The 18,893-nt window shown below is 39.5% G+C and overlaps 2 protein-coding genes across 3 annotated transcripts; both read right to left on the bottom strand.

Moving 5' to 3' along the window:
* Positions 1 to 84: 84 nt before the first annotated feature.
* On the bottom strand, positions 85 to 9,203 carry shmt1 (serine hydroxymethyltransferase 1 (soluble)). The gene is made up of 12 exons (XM_033643989.2): positions 9,079 to 9,203; positions 5,741 to 5,870; positions 5,443 to 5,588; positions 5,193 to 5,308; positions 4,922 to 5,082; positions 3,709 to 3,790; positions 3,376 to 3,588; positions 3,134 to 3,247; positions 2,920 to 3,042; positions 2,559 to 2,675; positions 2,312 to 2,422; positions 85 to 684 (listed from the first exon to the last, which is right to left on the bottom strand). The coding sequence occupies exons 2-12, from the start codon at positions 5,831 to 5,833 to the stop codon at positions 512 to 514; spliced, it is 1,449 nt and encodes a 482-aa protein (XP_033499880.1). The 5' UTR covers positions 5,834 to 5,870; positions 9,079 to 9,203; the 3' UTR covers positions 85 to 511.
* A 2,020-nt stretch (positions 9,204 to 11,223) lies between these two features.
* Positions 11,224 to 18,675, bottom strand: pdap1b (pdgfa associated protein 1b). 2 transcript variants are annotated; one of them, XM_033643991.2, is made up of 6 exons: positions 18,532 to 18,675; positions 17,693 to 17,784; positions 15,434 to 15,538; positions 15,111 to 15,232; positions 13,476 to 13,627; positions 11,224 to 11,705 (listed from the first exon to the last, which is right to left on the bottom strand). In XM_033643991.2, the coding sequence occupies exons 1-6, from the start codon at positions 18,542 to 18,544 to the stop codon at positions 11,641 to 11,643; spliced, it is 549 nt and encodes a 182-aa protein (XP_033499882.1). In that variant the 5' UTR covers positions 18,545 to 18,675; the 3' UTR covers positions 11,224 to 11,640. The 2 variants fall into 2 exon arrangements, with proteins under 2 accessions (XP_033499882.1, XP_078017427.1); XM_078161301.1 differs by lacking the exon at positions 18,532 to 18,675 and adding an exon at positions 17,524 to 17,554.
* Positions 18,676 to 18,893: the final 218 nt, after the last annotated feature.

Genomic DNA, 18,893 nt, shown 5'->3' with positions numbered 1-18,893 from the left:
TAGTTTTTTCATAGAAGAGGTTTTGGTTTAAAAGGAGTCTGCACCATTTTGCAGTAACTGAAAGAACATAGACAGAAGCAGTTGTTTCATTCATTATGGATTCTTTAATTGAACCAAACAATAATTTATCACATTGTATTTATGTATACAGTATACGATAAGAGAATGCCCATGTAAGAAACCAATAGTCATCCTTCGTGTTTTGGAGTACTGCGTGTGAGAAAATCATAAATTTAATACAAAAGAACCAGTGATTTGTGACAAGATTAAAGCTTAAAAGTACAGTGTCAACATTAGATAACTGGAGAACAATGACGTCTGCAAATCCTTCTGTCCACGCTGAGACTGAGCTGTTGTGAGGTCGTGAGGAAGCGTCTTGATTTGAGCACAGATTTAACAGGTGTACACTTACAACAAATACACACATGAAACAACACCCCATTATATTTGGCTCAATAGTGTTTGTCACAATCATCAGTCCAGCATCCTTCAGTGTCTGACCCGCTGCCCTCTACAGCTCAGGTAGGCCAGGCATGGGGAACTGACCGGCAAAGGCCTCCACCTCCAACCTGATTTCTGATACCCGCTTCTGGAACTTCTCTCCCTGAGACAGTGCCTGAACAAACTCCTTCAGAGTGGCCTTGGGATCCAGGCTTCTCTGTATCTCCAAGGTCAGCTCGATACCTGCAGGAGGAAGGAAAGCAAGTTCAATTAAGTGACATCATGGTTTTTTTTTGGTGAATAGTTTTAAATACTACAGCAGCTATAAGGCTCAGTTACCTGAGCTACAGAGAAAAAGCTAATCAGCAAATTCACCATTTCATCTTTGCAATTGAGAACAAAACACCAAAATGTAACTGTGAAATTATTAAAACGCTGAATGTATGACAGAATTTCTTTGAGTGAAATCTATTTTTTTAAGCCAAAGATTTGTTTGATTTAAACTTGAAGAGAACATGGAAGAAACTTGTAACTTTGCACACAAAATGCCCACACATAGACCCCTTTGACACAAATTTTCATGGTCCGAAGAACGAGTCCACATCGGTATTTTGACATCTCAATATAGCAACAAATTGCAACCTTGGCTTGCCATCTCTCTCCGATTCTGCTGATGTTTAAGCTTTTGAAATTTGGCACAACATCAAATCACACCTTGTACATTTAGCAGGAAAATGGACATGTCCATGTTTATACCCTTTGACAACACATTCTCACTCCGACCTTGTCACATATCGTTTGGTCATGGACTTTCCACGTCCACATACGACGTGCAAGGTACACATCACCAGGTACTGACATCACCTGGCACCATTAAACTATAACGGCAACCAGCTGCGTATCATGCCAACGTTAAAGGATGGCTTTTTTTGTTGGTTTCTGACGCCGCAAGTGACTACCCAAGTGCCGGATTTCAATGATTTCGCAGTGAGACCAGGCTCACTTTGAGGGACTGTCTGGGGTCCCAAAACCACCCATTCTGCACTTTTTTCCCTTTTAAAAAGGAACAGTGTAAAATATTTAGGGGGACTTAGTAGGGTCTAGCAGTGAGGACTGCAGACTGCAACCAGCTGAAACATCTCCTGATTCAAATAATTTTAGTGTTCATTGTTTCAGATGTTTTTAGTAGAAGTCAAATTATCTGCAGAGGTCTCCTACTCTACAAAACAAATGGAGATGATAAAATGGTGATACAAACTGGAACAAACACAGAATAAAGCAGCTTCATGTTAAAAAAAAAAATCAGTGTTTTTCTGACACTCTACTCGCGGAGGGGCTGGTAACTATGGTGGCTGACTTGTTTAGGCAAATAGCCCTGTCTAGAGCCACTGTTTGGTTTGTACCTTCGAGGATGCTGTAGAAATAAGGTGGTGCAACATGATGATCTCCGTGCAACATGATGATCTCCGTGGATGAGGTCCCGCTTCGTAAGCAGATATAAACCACTCATTCTAAGGTAAGGGAAACGCTTCAATTCTTATTTTCAGATGATTAAACACTAAAGAAAACATATAATTTGGATCTCCTGTACGCTGTTTTGTCTGAGTCACTATCAAATTTCATGGCTCTAAAAGTTATATTTCTGAAGATAATGGTCGCTAAAATGCCTTCCTGTCTAACTTGGGTTTTTTTGGTAGCTGAAATGACAAAACTCCCAGGGGCAAGAAACTATGCAATTCTCAAAATCAGTGACATTTTACAGAATTTATTTAGTTATTTATTTATTTATTAAGTTTAAACAAAATCTAAAACTTTAATAAAAACCTCTCATTTGACCTGGAATGACCCCATGGGGCTTTTAGAAGCTTACCTCTGTTAATGAACCCAGCCACCTTCTTGAAGTCTTCCTCCACCAGGCCTCTGGAGGTCAGAGCTGGAGAGCCAAACCTCAGACCACTCGGGCGCAGAGCACTCTTATCCCCTACACAAACACATGTGTGTGGAAATATTAAGACTTCACAGAGACAAAGGATAAACTACTTTGCCACAAGATTACTCACGCTAAGGGCAAACACAACTGCATGTTTATCATGCCAGTTCTAAAACACACACTCTACCTGGACAGGTGTTCTTATTACAAGCAATGGCACAGGCTTCCAGAACCTTCTCAGCTCGCCCTCCATCAGTTCCTTTGCTGCGCAGATCCAGCAGGATCAGGTGGTTGTCAGATCCGCCTACACAGCAGAAGAGAACATGTGTTAAACTACAGAGATGATAAAGTTATTAGCTGCTATCAGCCGTCTTTTCAACTATACTAATGGAAAACAGACATGCAGCATGGTATACAGGCAAGTTTTAACAGTTATTGTCATACTTCTCTTTGTGGTTAATGCAATTTGCTTCTGTACAAATGACAACTGATACTGAAGATATGTTTCAGGTCCATTTGTGTTGGTAGAGTGGACCTGTGGCACTCACCAGTAACAATCTTGTAGCCGTGGTCAATAAGAGCGCTGGACATAGCTTTGCAGTTAGCGAGGACCTGCAGCTGGTAGGCCTTGAACTCTGGTGTCATGGCTTGTTTGAGTGCGACAGCAACACCTGCCAGTGAAACATGAACTTTGATGAGATCGATGCTGACGTACTCGAATGACAGTCGAGATGTTAAAGAGAGAAAACTGATGAGGTGTACCTGCGATGGCGTGATTGTGTGGTCCTCCCTGCAGTCCAGGAAACACAGCCTGGTTGATCAAAGACTCCAAGTTATACAGAGTCTCCTTCCCCTTGGCGTCCACACTTCGCACACCTGGAGGAAGGAAATAGAAAGGCAGAGAAAAAGAAAAATGGAAAAGATGAACAGAAAGAAAAGAAACACTGATAACCAAACTAAAACTACACGTGCTTTGTCTTTGCAGAAACATATTTCATTTCTACCTTTCCTGTAGAAGATGAGTCCAGCGCGGCAGCCACGCAGCGTCTTGTGTGTCGTCGTGGAAACAATGTCACAGTGCTCAAATGGCGAGGGCACGACTCCAGCAGCCACCAGTCCACTGATGTGAGCCATGTCTCCCATCAGATATGCACCATTCTCATTAGCGATCTGCTTCAGGCGGCCGTAGTCAAGGTTGCGGGAGTAGCAGCTTGTTCCTGGAGAAGAAAAAAGACACAGAGGTGAATGTGAATGTTTTCATGACCTTTGGATGCACACTCCTCCTCATCTGATTGGTTGTTCGTTGGGTGATAGTAAACAAGTAACAGCAGAAGTACCTGCGATGATGAGTTTGGGGTGGAACAGCCGAGCGTTTTCTTGCAGTCTGTCGTAGTCGATGTAGCCAGTTTCTGGATTCACCTAAAAACAGGACACCATATTATATCAAACACATTAAAACAAGCTAAACCTGATGTACAGAACATAAACACAACAAAGAAATAATTAAAAGTATCCTCCTGAGACCAGCACTTTTGTGTGGTATGCATTTTTAATTTCTCCTCACTATCTGGGGTCAATAAGACCTGATAAGTGTAAGAAACTAAACACTGTCAATGATAGTTAAGTCTCAATGTCCTCAAACAAGTCTACACTCTACATCTTTTCAATTCTCTGTACTATAACATCATTACACTATTGTTGGTAAATGCCTATAGGAATCAACTAACTCTTCATTCTTAATTGTCTTGTTGTTTGTTTGTTTGTTTGTTTGTACCCAAGACTCCCTGGAAAGCAGTATTGATACTGAGTGCATTATCTTGGTGAAAGGATAATGTAAAGGTGCCTATAGAAGCAAGGATTGGATAACTACAAGGTTAAAATGTCATATTTTTCTTCTGTTTTCATTCCATCAAATTATGAGCCTCTTGTTTAATTCTTCCAGCTCTCACGAGGAGCTGCAGGCCAGAGCCATGTGCACATACCTACACTAATCAGGACTAATCTTATTCAACCTGGTGCAGGATTCCATAATCGAGAAGTACCAGCTACTCCAAACTTTAAGTGTGTTTCAGAAAGACAGTTTTTTCAGCAAGAAAGAAGAAACTGCTTGTTTAAATTATACTCTTAATACTCTTAACACAATCATGAGAAGTAATTCATGATATTGTCAATAAACGCCATTACAACTGCCACCTCCACATTAAGAGCCTTGCACCTCAATTCTTATTTATCCAACAATTACATAGTGGTTCCCAGCTGGTCCAGCCACAGGTCCAGATTTCTCCTTAGTTTAAGGACCAAACAGTTTAATATACTCAACATCATACTTAGGTTTGGCCATGTTGTTGAGCTAGTTTGCTGTCTCTGTTAAGTGACAGTACGTAAATAACTCACTCTACTGTGTCAGAAATTCACTGTACTTCAAAATAAAGTGTGTTTTTTTCACTTGCGATCCATTCAGAATGGTCCTGCCACCCACCAGTTGGGAACTACTTGTGTAGAGTTACTATTTTTAACTTTGATTCGATTTCCTGGGTGACTGTTTCGTACCTTATACGGCATGGACTCGAAGAAGATGGACGTTGCGGAGATTTTTTTCTTCTCAGTCATGAAGCCGTGTGTAAGGTGACCTCCATCAGGAAGGTCCAGCCCCATGATCCTGCCGTGGGGCTCCACCACAGCCGTGTAGACAGCAAAGTTAGCAGGTGAACCTTACGGGGAGCACAAACAAAAGTATGACAAAGTTTAAACACTGATCACATCAGTCAGGCTCTACACCAAACAGCAAAGGGGTTTCATATGTTTAATCTCTATCTGATACCTGAGTATGGCTGCACATTGACACCCCATTTCTCTGAGTCCAAACAGTAGGCCTCCAGCGCCCTCTTCTGACAGAGTCGCTCCAGCTCGTCGACATGCTCCGTGCCACCATAGTACCTGGACACAACGATCATACTTATCATTACTGCTATGTTTATTTTTTATTACATAGCTAGAATAACGCAGAATGCACCACTTATATGATGTAATCAAACATTGGAATTTAAAAATAAGCTGAACAACTCTTGTACCTCTGACCAGGATACCCCTCAGAGTATTTGTTGTTCATACAGGAACCCAAAGCCTCTAGCACAGCTCTGCTGGCGAAGTTCTCGGACGCTATCAGCTCCAGACCGTACGTCTGCCTGTGCTTCTCTTTCTTTATGATTGAGAACACCTGAAACACAAATACTGTGTTATAGAGGGGACAATAACAAGCTGTCACACAAGCTCTAAAGAACTAAATGATAATGATTTTTGAGTGCTGTCACTACTGAGTCACCACTCCAGTGTCAGACCTTCTATTCTTTAAATCCACTGAACACAAACCTCAGAGTCACTGATGGACAGAGGCTCCAGCATCATCTTGTTGTGGGAGTCCCATGTTTCTTTGCTCACAGTGTGGCCGTTTGTCAAAGACATGGTCGCTGTTTCTCTGGTCGTGCAGAGTGGTGGAAGTCTATAGGGGAAGATAATTTCTTAATTAGAGACAAGATAAAAAAAAGTCTTAGTGATAGGGCGGGGCAATAGCCTATATCAATATTGTGATGTGAGACTAGTTATCGTCTTTGATTTTGGATATTCTTGTCAAAAGTGTTGTATTTTCCTAGTTTAAATGCTGTATTGCAGTAACGTGATTTAATTTTCTGAACATACCAAAGTCAAGTTTGTCCTAAATTCTTTTGTTTTACATCATCACATCTGCTGCTGGAGGCGGGGCCAGATTAACTCATGAGCGGGTCAACACTCTTTTACGTATTAACCTAACTGATTTAAGTGTTCACTTAGATTTTGTATACATTTCATTCCCCCAAGCGCAGCTGTAAAGACTTCATTGCAATGCAACAGTCTGTTTCTACTATTCTAAGATAAACGTCAGCTCTATTGACTCTCATGTCTCTCATGTCTCATGTTTACATCGTGGACTCCTGCACCTGAGGCTGGTAAAGCCTGCTCTATACTTGCTGCAACAGTTTTCTTACAGGGAAATGATAATAATCAAGTATAATCTTAAGTAGTTACTCCTTGATTCTATTCAGAAGAAGGGCAGATACTGAGTACACTTTATTATATCAGTTTATTCTTTGCAAGTAATAGTGTTATCGCGATATTCTGCGTCATCATACTGTGTTGCCCTTAGAAACTAACTTTAAATGACACTCATAACTGCATAAAGACATAAAGCAATGTCAAAGTGAGACATCTTTTGGCACAAAGTTGCTTTAAGGGAAGACACCCCTGGTGAATAGGGTAATTTTTTAACCAAGAGAAACCACAGTGAAACTTGCCCAGTTGATTACTTACAGAGAGACAACATTTTTTTATGTTTGAATATGCAAATGAGGCATTGTCTAATTAAACATGCACTGATGTGCACACTTTTCCAGAACAAAAATATGAACACTGGATCACAGGCTCAAAATTCTTGTTTCATTTTGTTGACATGTTAGAGTCAAAGGCTTCTACAGAGGGAATTTTAGATCTTTCTTTTTATCACTCCATAATGCAATAAATACTGCCATAAAAAAAACAACTTTCACCATGTTTTTATAGGAATATAAAGTTATATAAATCAGACTATGAATGATTTATAAACCAACTCCTCTGTAAAAAGCCTAAGAATATAGACAGGAATAAAAATGGAAAGTTTGGTGTATGTAAGTGTTACCTAAGTGGAGATTTATAGATCGGAGTGCGAGTAAAAAAATAGTAATTTTGAGCAAATTTGCCTTTAAGAATATGTTTTGTAAAATTTCAAACATTTTTAGACAGAAATTAAGACACTGGGGTAGAAATTGTATTTAATAGATATCACCATGAAGCTCCCCCAGTTGATTACTTACACTGAGACAATACTTTTTTGTATTACGAGCTCTCTGAAAATGAATATTTAAATATGCAAACGAATGGGTATCTAATTAGCTATATGCTCTTTGCATGAATTTCCAGAACAGCAATCTCTTAGGGCTACTGTGCCTACTTGGGTCAGCACTGATGATGATTTTACTCAATTTTATGCACTTTAAGCACCTTTTTTTTGTGCATGGATATCGTAAATACAGACTATTTTGCATTGATCTCAGCCCCTGGACCTTTATATGGCTTGCTAGCCCAGTTACATTGCTGTGTAGGTATGTCCTCTGCAGTCAGAACAGCAATCTGAAATAAAATAAACGCCTAAATGTGTATTTTGGACAAAGCACAAAATCTCAAAATTGACCAGTGCATGAAACCACTATATTTCACCTCTTGCATAAGAAAATATTTTTTACATGAATGTAAAATACAGTGAGTGCTGTTGACTAACAGACTGTCACAGCTCCATTGTAACAGTCCTAAGCCTCAAACAAAGGAGGACTCATGCAGCAGTGTTGCAACCATCAGCTGACATGGCCTCACCCGTTAAACTTTGAACCTCTTCACAGACTGATAAGAAACTGACCTGCAGAGACAGTCTAAACAAAGGTTGCATCAGGTAACTCAGATAACACGTCTATTATTCCTTGAAGTTTACAGTTGTGTTCACACTTGCCAAAACTTTATTTGAGCCTCCCAGTCCTGTCTGCAGAGGTAAAAGTCACTGCTGGTCAGTTATGCATGAGTCAAATGCTGCTCATCAGACGGTGAGAGCGCATGATTTTTGTTAGGGTGAATTAAAGGTGATTGGGACATAAGGTCAAGTGGGACAGTATAACAAAACAGGTTTTATTTTCTCACCTTAGGAGTAAAGAAAATAAATAAATAAACACATAAAAGTAAGCCATACCTTTGAAACCATGTAATCAAATTGCATTTTTTTACCTGAATGAAATGCATTCATTGGATTTTGGATTTTAAGTTGTTGTTGTTGTTGTTGTTGTTGTTTTTTACCTCAATTAAATGAGTTCAATGAAATTTGATGAGAGAGAATTTCAGCAATAAAGCAAACATAAAATGTGCATGTGGAAATATATCCAAATATCAAAATTAATTGTGCAATAGAGATGCACACACTAGCCTGAATCACTGATTAGATATGCTGTCTCAAAGGTCTTGTCCCAATCACTCAAATGTTACCAAAAAAGGTTTGGGGTCAGTTCAAACAAAAGGTTATGTCACATTTCCTGGGTGTGTAATATAACCTCCTTTCCTCCTCAAATGGACAGGTAACATCTTCATTATTATAGAAATTAATTGGCCAGAAAATTACCAGAAATCTTCAGCTATTTTTTTTTAATTTACGCCATTAAGCTTACAGAAGGAGGACATTCAAAAACTGTCCCAATCACCTTAACTCACCCTATCTTTATTATCTGCTCTGGTCCACTGACACACAACGTTTTCTAAACATTTATTGAGTAAGGTGAGCTGTGTGAACTTTACCTCTAGTGCTAAAAATACCCACAAGCAAACAGTTTGAATAAACAACTAACTTACTTTTAGCTTGTTATTTCTGAAAGGAAACTAGCATTAAGTTTGTTATCTCTTATCAGCAGTGACGTACAGCCCGCGGGAAACAAAGCAAACATATCTGCATATGGTGCCAAATACGACGTTTAAATACAAAACCTGACGTTAATTCTTCTTTAAGACGTATTTCTACCTGCTAAAACAAACGAACAAGTCTCCATTGTGTTTTCCTACTTTCCATCGTGTCTATAAAACATTAACTTAGCTAGTTTACTCACCGGTTGAAGTGAGGCTCACGCCGCGATCACTGATATGACTGGAATGAGATCTGACCGCAGCTCAAACAACAGAACCCCAGAGGATAAAGTCCGCGAAACTTTCGGCCAATCAGCGCACAGCTTCTTCTTCTTCGTCCTTTGATTTTAATCCAGCATGTTCGGAACATCTCCGCCACCTTCAGGTCAAGTGTGGACATTACAGCTCACATTAGTGGCAGAACATTGAAATTATTACATTAAATAAACACCAGTGTTAGGAAGGCTACTTTTAAGATGTAATTGGTCAGATTAGTCGTTTTTTAATATTTTTTATTATTATTATTATTTTTTTATTACATTTGATTACTTTTTTTAACACTTCTCTAACAATAAAGCACAAGACCACAGGTCAGCAACCTTCACTATCAAAAGAGCCATTTTTGACCAAAAATAATCATTAAAAAATCTCTCTGGAGCCACAGAACATATTTGAACCCTATAATGAATAAAACACAGACTATTAAGTCAAAATTAGCCACTCAACATCACTAATAGGTCTAAAAAGCATTCATTAAAATGTTTTTGCATCTTTGTGTATCCTGAAAAGGGCTACATAAAGCCAATATATTATTATAATTATTATTATGTTTCATTACAAGGTGACGACTCTGCAGTGGGCTGTTTAGGATTATTTGGAACTTTAACTCTGCAGAGTTGAAGGTGAGCGCAAATGAAGCTGTCCACACACTACTTAATTCTCTCATCTCCTCTGAGTCTTTAACTTTTTTTGGATTTGGAAATATAGCCAGCTTAGCTAGGGATATTTAAGACCTGCCAGCGCTCTTGAGGTTTGGCAAAATTTGGAGGAAAAGATGCCAGGTTGCAGATGCTTGAAGCACACTTTGGTTGATGAAATGTCTTTTTTTTATTTTAAGTGCATAGGTGCATAATTTCTTTAGGTCAACAACAATGATAAATGTAAATTAAAATGTAAAAAAAATAAATAAATCTTTATTTATTTCCAAATGGTTTCTTTGTCAAAGCCACGGGGAGCCACTGAAGAAGAGCTGCATGTGGCTCCAGAGCCACAGGTTGTCTACCCCTGCACTAGGCTTGGCCAAAAGAAGGCACTCCTGCACAGGAAAAAGATGGAAAGCACCATACTGAATGTTATTCTACGGTAGGGATGCACAATAATATCGGTGCATCATCAGTATCCACCGATATCAGCTTTAAAATGAACCATCAGAATCGGCAAACATGCTTTTTCTCAATTTGTACAATGAATAATATTAAATACATGGAAAATAATTCTATATCATGTCTCCATCTGCTGGTGGGCCGTCACAGTAAGAGTATCCATGCATGCATGATGTTAATTCCACTACAGAAGACACTTGATCACTAAAATTTGCTGGGGAAAAAAGTGGATATATCAATATCAGTATCAGTTATCAGCCAAAGGAGTTGTTACATACCGGCATGTCAGATGTCGGCAAAAAACCCAATATTTTGCACCCCTATCTTTATTATGGGCAGATATTATATGATTATAAAAGGCCCCACCACGTCATGACACACACACTTTGTGGTGGTGTTGCCTCTTTTGTTGTCATTACGCATCTTGTTGTGGTTTTGTGTTTCTCTATGTGGTTGTTTAGCCCCTATTTTTATAGTTACCTTGTGTCTTTTTTGTATTTCCTTTGCATTTTGTGGTCTTCTTAAGTCTCTTCCTGGTAAATTTGTGTTAATTTGAGTGACATTTTTCAGGTGAAGGCTAGTTGGGCCCCTGTACCTGCGGCCGTGAGATGCATCCAAGATCTTCATGCTAACATCTTAAACTCCAGTGGTCCAGTTTTTTTCTTTACTGTACTTGCTGCTGGTAACAGGGCCAGATAAACCATCAAGGGGTCATCACTCATTCTTATCTTATTAACTTAACTGACTAAAGTGTTCAGTTAGATTCTGTATACATCTTATATCCCTAGGCGCTGCTGCAACGCCTCCTCTGCACTACTACTATTCCAAAGTAAACGTCTGTTCTATTGACTCATCTGATGTTCACATTGTGGACTCTTGCACCTGAGTCTGGTGACAGCTGCTCTAAACCGGTTGTGGCAGTTTTCTCACAGGTAAAAAAATAAAGCAAAGAAAGAAATGTACACATTTTACTGGTTTCATCATATTAATCTGAAATATTTCCATGAGTCAGTTATATACAAGTTAGGATCCCCCAAGAAAACATAATGGCAAAGCTCAGTTAGCAAAGTCATAGTTGTACAATGACAAGTATACCAGTATTAATATCTTGTATGAGATCATAGGTTAGCAGGGGTTCATTCCAAGTGTACGTGAAGACCGATGTTTTCTCAATTGTAGCTTTACTTCCTGGCGGGATCAGCGAGGCCATTATTCCATGCCAAAATATACACACCCCCTCTCCACTGGTGTCGTCGCAACCATTTTCCAAATGGTCATATGTTTACAGTAATGTCGACACCATAGCTCTTCCTTTAAAAATAGTCAAATATATATTGCGCCAGTCCGTGAACATGTAAAAATGCCTCTGATAAATACTCTGCATCATTTCAGTGAGAGGGAGTTTACTCCTCGCGCCGCCGCTGCTGCTGCTGCCGCTGCGTCTTTTGCTGTAAGCAGAAAATAAAAGAGACACAATCAGCTTAACACTTCATGGACATGTCACTTAAACAGTGGCAGTATGCAGACTGTGGCTGCTATTTGAGTGTATCGTACTAAGACTGAGGCTGAGGCTGCATGTCCCGGACATAAAAGCCAGCATCCTCTTCAATTAATGGCCCATACAGAAGACAAGGAAATAAAGACACAGCACTTTTCTTGTACCGTGGTCTAGAGTTACTCTCAGTGTTTTAAGTATGATAAGAAAGAGAGATCAGACCATTATTTCATTCCAACATACTGTAACCTTGTTTTGCTGCTCTGCTTACTTAAACAAGACGGAGGTTAGATTTATGCTTTATTGTTCACATTTTCATACATCTTTTTTTTTTAGTAAAATTAGTGCATATATGCAGGTTTTTTAAATGCAGGAAAACCCGCTAAAACTAGGCGATAGTTTCCTTTCCTATAGAGCGGTGCAGGAATGAGTCCTAAAACCTGGAAATGAGTTTGCACTGTAACCCTCCTGGTTCCCTTGTCTCAAAGTTAGTGGGGTTTTTTTAATGGGTTTTTGGCCAGATGCTTGAAAAAAGGTCTGTGATAAACACAGGCTTAGGAGGTTTTCGCATTTTGTTCTCTGCCATATAATACGTCAGTATGTACTTGAGAATTCTGAACCTTTTATGTGACTTAAAAAAGGGGGCTGCTAACAAGTGGCTAATGAGACTACAGAGCATCGTCAAGGCGACCACAGCTTTACAGCCGTGCTGAGAGGGCAACGGTAAGTCATGCGTCCATGGTGTGGCTCATTTAGAGCCTATCGTTAGCTTTTTACCTCTGGTGATTGCATTTACGCCTCAAAAATCATAAAAGTGGTGCTTGTTTGTGAAGATAATCTTGCTGAACTAAATGTGTTTGTATCATAAATATTTGTTTGCAAACATTTTCGATAAGGGAACCAGGCAACTTTTGTGATGGCTTACAAACATATGCCATCCCTATGATGACGGAGATAAATTTACCACTCAAAATCTTTAGTCATTTTTGAATCAGTGGAGCTTTGAATTTCAGACAAAGGTAGACAGACGCAGGCTTCTCACAGATTTTGCTCACTTAAATGACAGGCTCAAAATGCTCTACTAATAAGGTAAAGGCCAGAAACACATTTAGAATCCTAACAGGCTGAATCATCACATATTTAAAGGACTATCTTTTGTAGCAGAATGAGATCATTTGTGTAGTGCAGATTCTAGTCATCTAAAATGATAAATCATACATGAAGTATGTTTACATCATTTTTTCAACATTATTTTTGGGCCTTTTTGCCTTTAATGACAGGACGGTGTCAAGTGTGAAAGGGAGAGAGAGGGGAAGACACGCAGCAAAGTTGCCATGAGCTGGAATCGAACCCGCAACCAATGCGTCAAGGACAGTGCCTTTGTACAGCAGAGCAGCAGAAGGAGTCAAAATGATATAAACAGGGGTGTTTAGAAGCTCAGCGGGTAGAGCTGACTCCTTGTGCTGCTCTCAGCCTCATTTTGGAGACAAGAGAATATTGAACTCTCACACACCACAAGATAACGTGTGAACAGTCCATGCTGACCTGACCTGCTCTACTTTGTGAACAATAGTGCAGTTTCTTCAGTAGAAACGAGCTTCCATGGCCTCATCAGGTAATAAACTGTGTTGTGTTTTCCTGGATTAAGACACTTTATATTTAGACTCTGTATTACAGTCAAGACTATAATATTGGTAATTATCTCGATAAATGTTTTGCTCACCTTTTTTCTCTTCTTCTTTCTTTCTTGCCGCCTCTTCTCTCTGTTTCTTGATAATGGCGAGGCGAGCGAGGTCGGCTTTGGCCTGGTCCGTCTTCCCTGCCAAGTGCATCTTCATGTAGCGCTCCTTCGCTTTCTGCTTCTCAATCTCCTCTCTGTGCCGGAGTGTGTGTGTGTGTGTGTGTGTGTGTGTGTGTGTCAAGGTGGGGAGAGTGACATAAGCAAAGACACTGTTAAACATGGGGAATGAATAGACATAAAACAACCCATCAGCCTTTTGTTGTTAATGTCCTAATTGCTACATAAAAAGCTTTTCCACTGTGCCGTCATTCTTGCGTGTATCACCACCACACCATTTTCAGAATACGCTACTGATATGCTTTTTAAACACAAAACATGTTGACATTTCTAGCACATAATATATAAGATAGTAGAGCTGGGTATCAGTGTGTTATACTGCTCTATACTACTCCAAATATCAAGGCATGCAACTTCTATGTTACAGGTCCAGTGTGTAAGGTAAGGGCTGCAGATTGCAACCAGCTGAAACTTCTCCTGGTTAGAATTCCTTCAGTGCTCATTGTTGAGGAGGTTTTTACTGGGAGCCTAATTATCTGCAGAGGTCTCTTCCTCTCCAAAACAAACAGACCAGGTGATTTAAAGCAGTAGAAACACTGAATAAAGCAGTTTCACGTTAAAAAACTGTTTTTCCATCTATGTCCATGGCAATATTCGGAGTAACTCCTCTAGATGTTAACTTAAGTAGAGCCCAAGCAGACATCGCCTCTTGCTGCTCACTTCTGGCCAGAAGGCTCATCCTGTGTAAATGGAAGAACTCTTCACCTCCAACATACGGACATTGGATCAAGGATGTTATGTATCATTTACAATTGAAAAAAATCTGCTGTTGTATTAAAGGATCAACTGCACGCTGCTTTGACACTTGGCAGCCATTTTTAACGTTTGTGGCAAATATGGAAGCTGAAAAACTGTGATGAAAAATGCTTTACTCCCCTACTTGTGTCACACAAGTTTTTTATATACAGAGATATTTTTTTTTTATTCTTATTCATTTATTCTATATTTCTCTCTTTCTTGTCTATTAGATTTCCTTAGACTTGTCTGGCTTTCTCTGTTTGTTCCTGGGTAGATAGGTGGGTGGGGTCGTGTTTTTGTCCTTGCTGGTTCTGTGTTTGTTTGTTTATACTCTGTGCATCTTTATTGAACTACCAATAAAAATACCTTGTTAATAATAAAAAAAAAACTCATGGCGGAGGGGCTGCTAACTACAGTGGCCGACACAAAAAACATTAAAAAAAAAAAAACACCTCTGGCCCTATCTACAGTCAGTGTTTGGTTTGTCCATTCTGAGCTACTGTAGAAACATGGCAGTGCAACACGGCAATCTCCGTAGACGAGGACCTGCTCCCTATGTAGATATGAACTGCTCATTCGAAGGTAACCACAACATGGGAATTCTTATTTTCAGGTGATTGTACATGAAAAAAAAAACTTATTATATTCCATTTATGCCCTAAATTCTTCACACTGGACCTTTAAGATGTTTACATTAATACTTTGTGTAATAAATTAAGTTCCCGTTTAGCACCAATGTGATGCGACACCACACACACACACCTCTCTCTCCTTGATAACTGCTTGGGCTCATCCAGCTCAATCTGCGTCACCTTCTTGGACTTCTGAGCCACCCTGTTAGGATTCTCGATTTCTATCAAGCCCTCCACGCCCGCTCTCCTCCTCTGCAAACACATCACAACAGCTCAGACAGAATGAAGTGATGGCTTAAATGTATGAAATGACTACATGACCATGAGCCTAAGGCACAGCCACGCAGATGTTACAATGTGCTTCACAGGTGCACACTGATAACAAATGATTATACTGTATTAATGCATGTTTGATAACAGAGCAAAGGAATGACAGAAACAGTGTGGCTGTACATCTGAGTTTTCATCGTCGCTGTCTTCTGATCCTGATGCCGGAAGCTTCTCCTCTGCCGCGTCAATCTGAGCTGCACCCCCCGCCTCTTCTGCTTCCTGCTCTTGCTATAACACATAAATGAGGAGGATAAAGCACACAGGAGAATGTTATCGAACCAGTGCATCCAGTCAAACAGCAGCTGCTTTCACCTATGACATCCTCTACATTCTGGCTGGTGGAGTGCTAATGAGAGTCTTTTAGAAAAACACTCCAGCAATGTTAAGTACCACGATCAGTTTACTCAGTTACATAGTTTACTGTTTCCAGTGGCCAGAATGCTGTTAAACTGCATTTTGGAAAGTGTAGGATCCAGCATTTTTAGAGCTTGAACAATACTTAAAGGGACAGTTCAGATTTTTTGAAGTGGGGTTGTATTGAGGCACTTATCCATAGTCAGTGTGTTACACAAAGAATATGTCAGTCTAAGCAGGCAGGAGCCCAACACGGAAGCTAAGCAGTACTGCTGTGGACAGCTTAACTCAACTCAACTCAAATTTATTTATAAAGCACATTTAAAAACAACTCACATTGACCAAAGTGCTATATCAAAGGATTAAATGCTAAAAACACATACACATAAGAGGCAACATAACTGTCAGGTTCACAGCTCACACCTTTAGAGACACAACACACAGGCACACATCAGACAAAACCACATCAGGGGGACTCAAACGCTAATGAATAAAAGCAGGGTTTTGAGCCTGGACTTAAATGAGTCAGTGGTGGGGCAGATCTGATTGGGAGGCGGATGCTGTTCCACAGTTTGGGAACAGACACAGCAAAGGAACGATCACCCCCGAGCTTGAATCTGGCAGCGGCACTGTGAACCAGTTGGAGGCGGGACAGAGAGGACTGACTGATAACAGTGTACAGAGAGTTACAGTTGTCTAAACAGGAGGAGATGAGTGTGGGTGACTATCTCCAGGTCACTGAGGGAGAGCACCTAAAATAATCAACATCAGTTTAAGTGTATGATATGTTGAGAGTATTTTTATCGCTTTTCTTTTCCATGATACGGCCCATTCCGATGGGGAAGCAACTTCCCCATCTACGCTCTTGTCAAAGCCACCAGTCTCCATTGACAGAAACTAATTTTAGCTCAGAGACCACGGGAGCTGCTGGTCCATCATTGCCTTGATCATTTAGTTAGTATGTGTGATTGTGTGACTGGTGAATCAGAACTAACCCCTTAAAACTCCAAAGTCACACCTTTGAGGCAGCGGTAGACGAGCAGCTCCCGTGTTCAGTGATGATGAACTATTTTTCTCAGTGGAGTCTGGCTTTGAAGATAGTGGTATGACAGCTTCATTTTCATGATGGAAATCACTGTCTGACATTAAGGTAAAGCAGCAAAAACATTCTAAATAAAGCATACACTTATACTAGTATTAATATTTCAGATGGGACTTTTTTAGGTGGCTAAAATAGGTTTTGTTGCTGGCCCCCATCCACAGCAGTAGATTGCTAAACTTCTGGTCTGTGCTGACTGACATCTACTGTATGTAATATACTGTTTATAGACAGACAGAAAGATGGAACTTTATTGATCCCAAACTGGGAAATTCTTGTGTTACAGCAGCAAGTAATCAAACAGTGTGTGGACAGTAATATACACATAAATACCAGAAGACAAAAACAGATCACAATATGGAAAAGTACCACATAAAACCCCACTTCAAAACAACCTGAACCCTCCCTTTAACCCTTTGAAACCTGAGCAAATTGGCTTGATTTCTTTTAAAAACATGAGAAGAGGGCAAGAAGCAACGGAAGAAGAAGCAACCCCCAAAAAATAGCAAGAAAATAGTAAAAAGAGCAAATTAAAAGCAAGAAAATGAGTAAAAAACAAAACAAAAATAATAATAAAAAAAGAGAGGAAGAAAGTTTAAAACAAACAAACGAGGAAATGACCTGTAAAGAGTGCTTAAGAATTACAATAATTCTGTAACATAATTTCAAAATGTAATAATAATAATAATACATATATAGTTTTCCTCTATATTTTCTTCATTCCCTAGTTTCATTTTTCAATTTCTGGGACATTTCTTACCAAGTTGCTCGTTGCCTTTTTTACCATGTGTCTGGAAGAAATCACATTTGAATCAGGTTCAAAGGTTTAACTACTCACAAAAGGCGTCTGAAAGCGGCACAAGAAATGTGATGTCATTTGCTCGGTGTGTGACACAACTCAGCAGTCGTTGGGTGTAGACGGCACCAACCTTTTTCCTCTCCTTCTCTGCCTTCATCTGGGCATCTATCTCCTCAGGGCTGGTGTACGTCCGCATGCGACCCTTGTGGCCACTTTTCCTACCTTTTAAAAAATTCAAACAAAAGGACAAAATACAGATTCAGTATAGTGGGGATAGTGTACAAACAGAACAATGGAAAAAAAAAATACAGATATTAAGTGTGTTGATAGCTTTTTTGTTAGTTGAAATAGAAAGTAGTTTCATATTTTGCTCAACATCCTTCAGGAAGACAACAAAATAAACTTTTTATTGCTACATTTACATTTATGAGTTTACATACATTTCCATCATTGCTATCAAATTTATCATAAAACAATATATGTTTTCTTGTCATGAGGTAAGAAGAAACCAAACACCACATTTTCCCATAATAATGTGAAGTATTTAAAGATATGATGATCTGCAAAGCTCTTGCCAGATTTCTTGGCGTGAGAACAACACCAAAAAAGGTGTAAAACTGTTTCTGAATATGAATATATGTTATGTCTTTCTGTAATATCTGCATCTAATGACAGGCAGGGTGCCACCCTTCCTACCTGATGAAACATGACATCACACATAGATTTGCTTACACAGTACACCTGTGACAAACCACAGCCACCAGACATGTGTCAACTGAAGGAGACCAGCCTCTAAACACCCTCAGTGTTTGTTTATTGTTTACAACACCACCCAAAAGCACAGGTATGTAAGTTAAAGAAGCATGTCGCCTGGATCGCTGCCTCCTGGTGTTTGGTGGCTAACAGCAGGTGAACACATTAACAAAACTGGTATTAACACCGTGTAGCGTGTTTGAAGATCAGTCTTACCTCCTTTGGGCATATTGACAACTTAACCCTGTAATAAAAACTCCGTGACAACTCAATACTGACAGAAAGTGGCAAAAAAAACAGCAGCGCGAACTGACAGCTGGCTAAACTCACAGTGGGGATGAGTATCAAAATACTTTGAGTAGTCCAAAGATATGCCATTTAGAAAATTATAAATACGGGGTCAATTTCAAGTATTTCATTACCAAAATTTCTGCTATACACTTAATAAGTTACACATTTCTATTCAATGTGCAGTTACGAAATAAAATGACGTGAGTTATGAAATACAACACTAAATTCAGTTATTTATATTCAAGCAGTTTGCTGGTGTGCTAAAGTGATGCAATACGCCAGGAACG

The sequence above is a fragment of the Epinephelus lanceolatus genome, chromosome 18 (assembly GCF_041903045.1).
Source record: "Epinephelus lanceolatus isolate andai-2023 chromosome 18, ASM4190304v1, whole genome shotgun sequence".
Taxonomy (NCBI): Eukaryota; Metazoa; Chordata; class Actinopteri; order Perciformes; family Serranidae; genus Epinephelus; species Epinephelus lanceolatus.
This window is presented reverse-complemented; position numbering and strand designations above follow the sequence as displayed.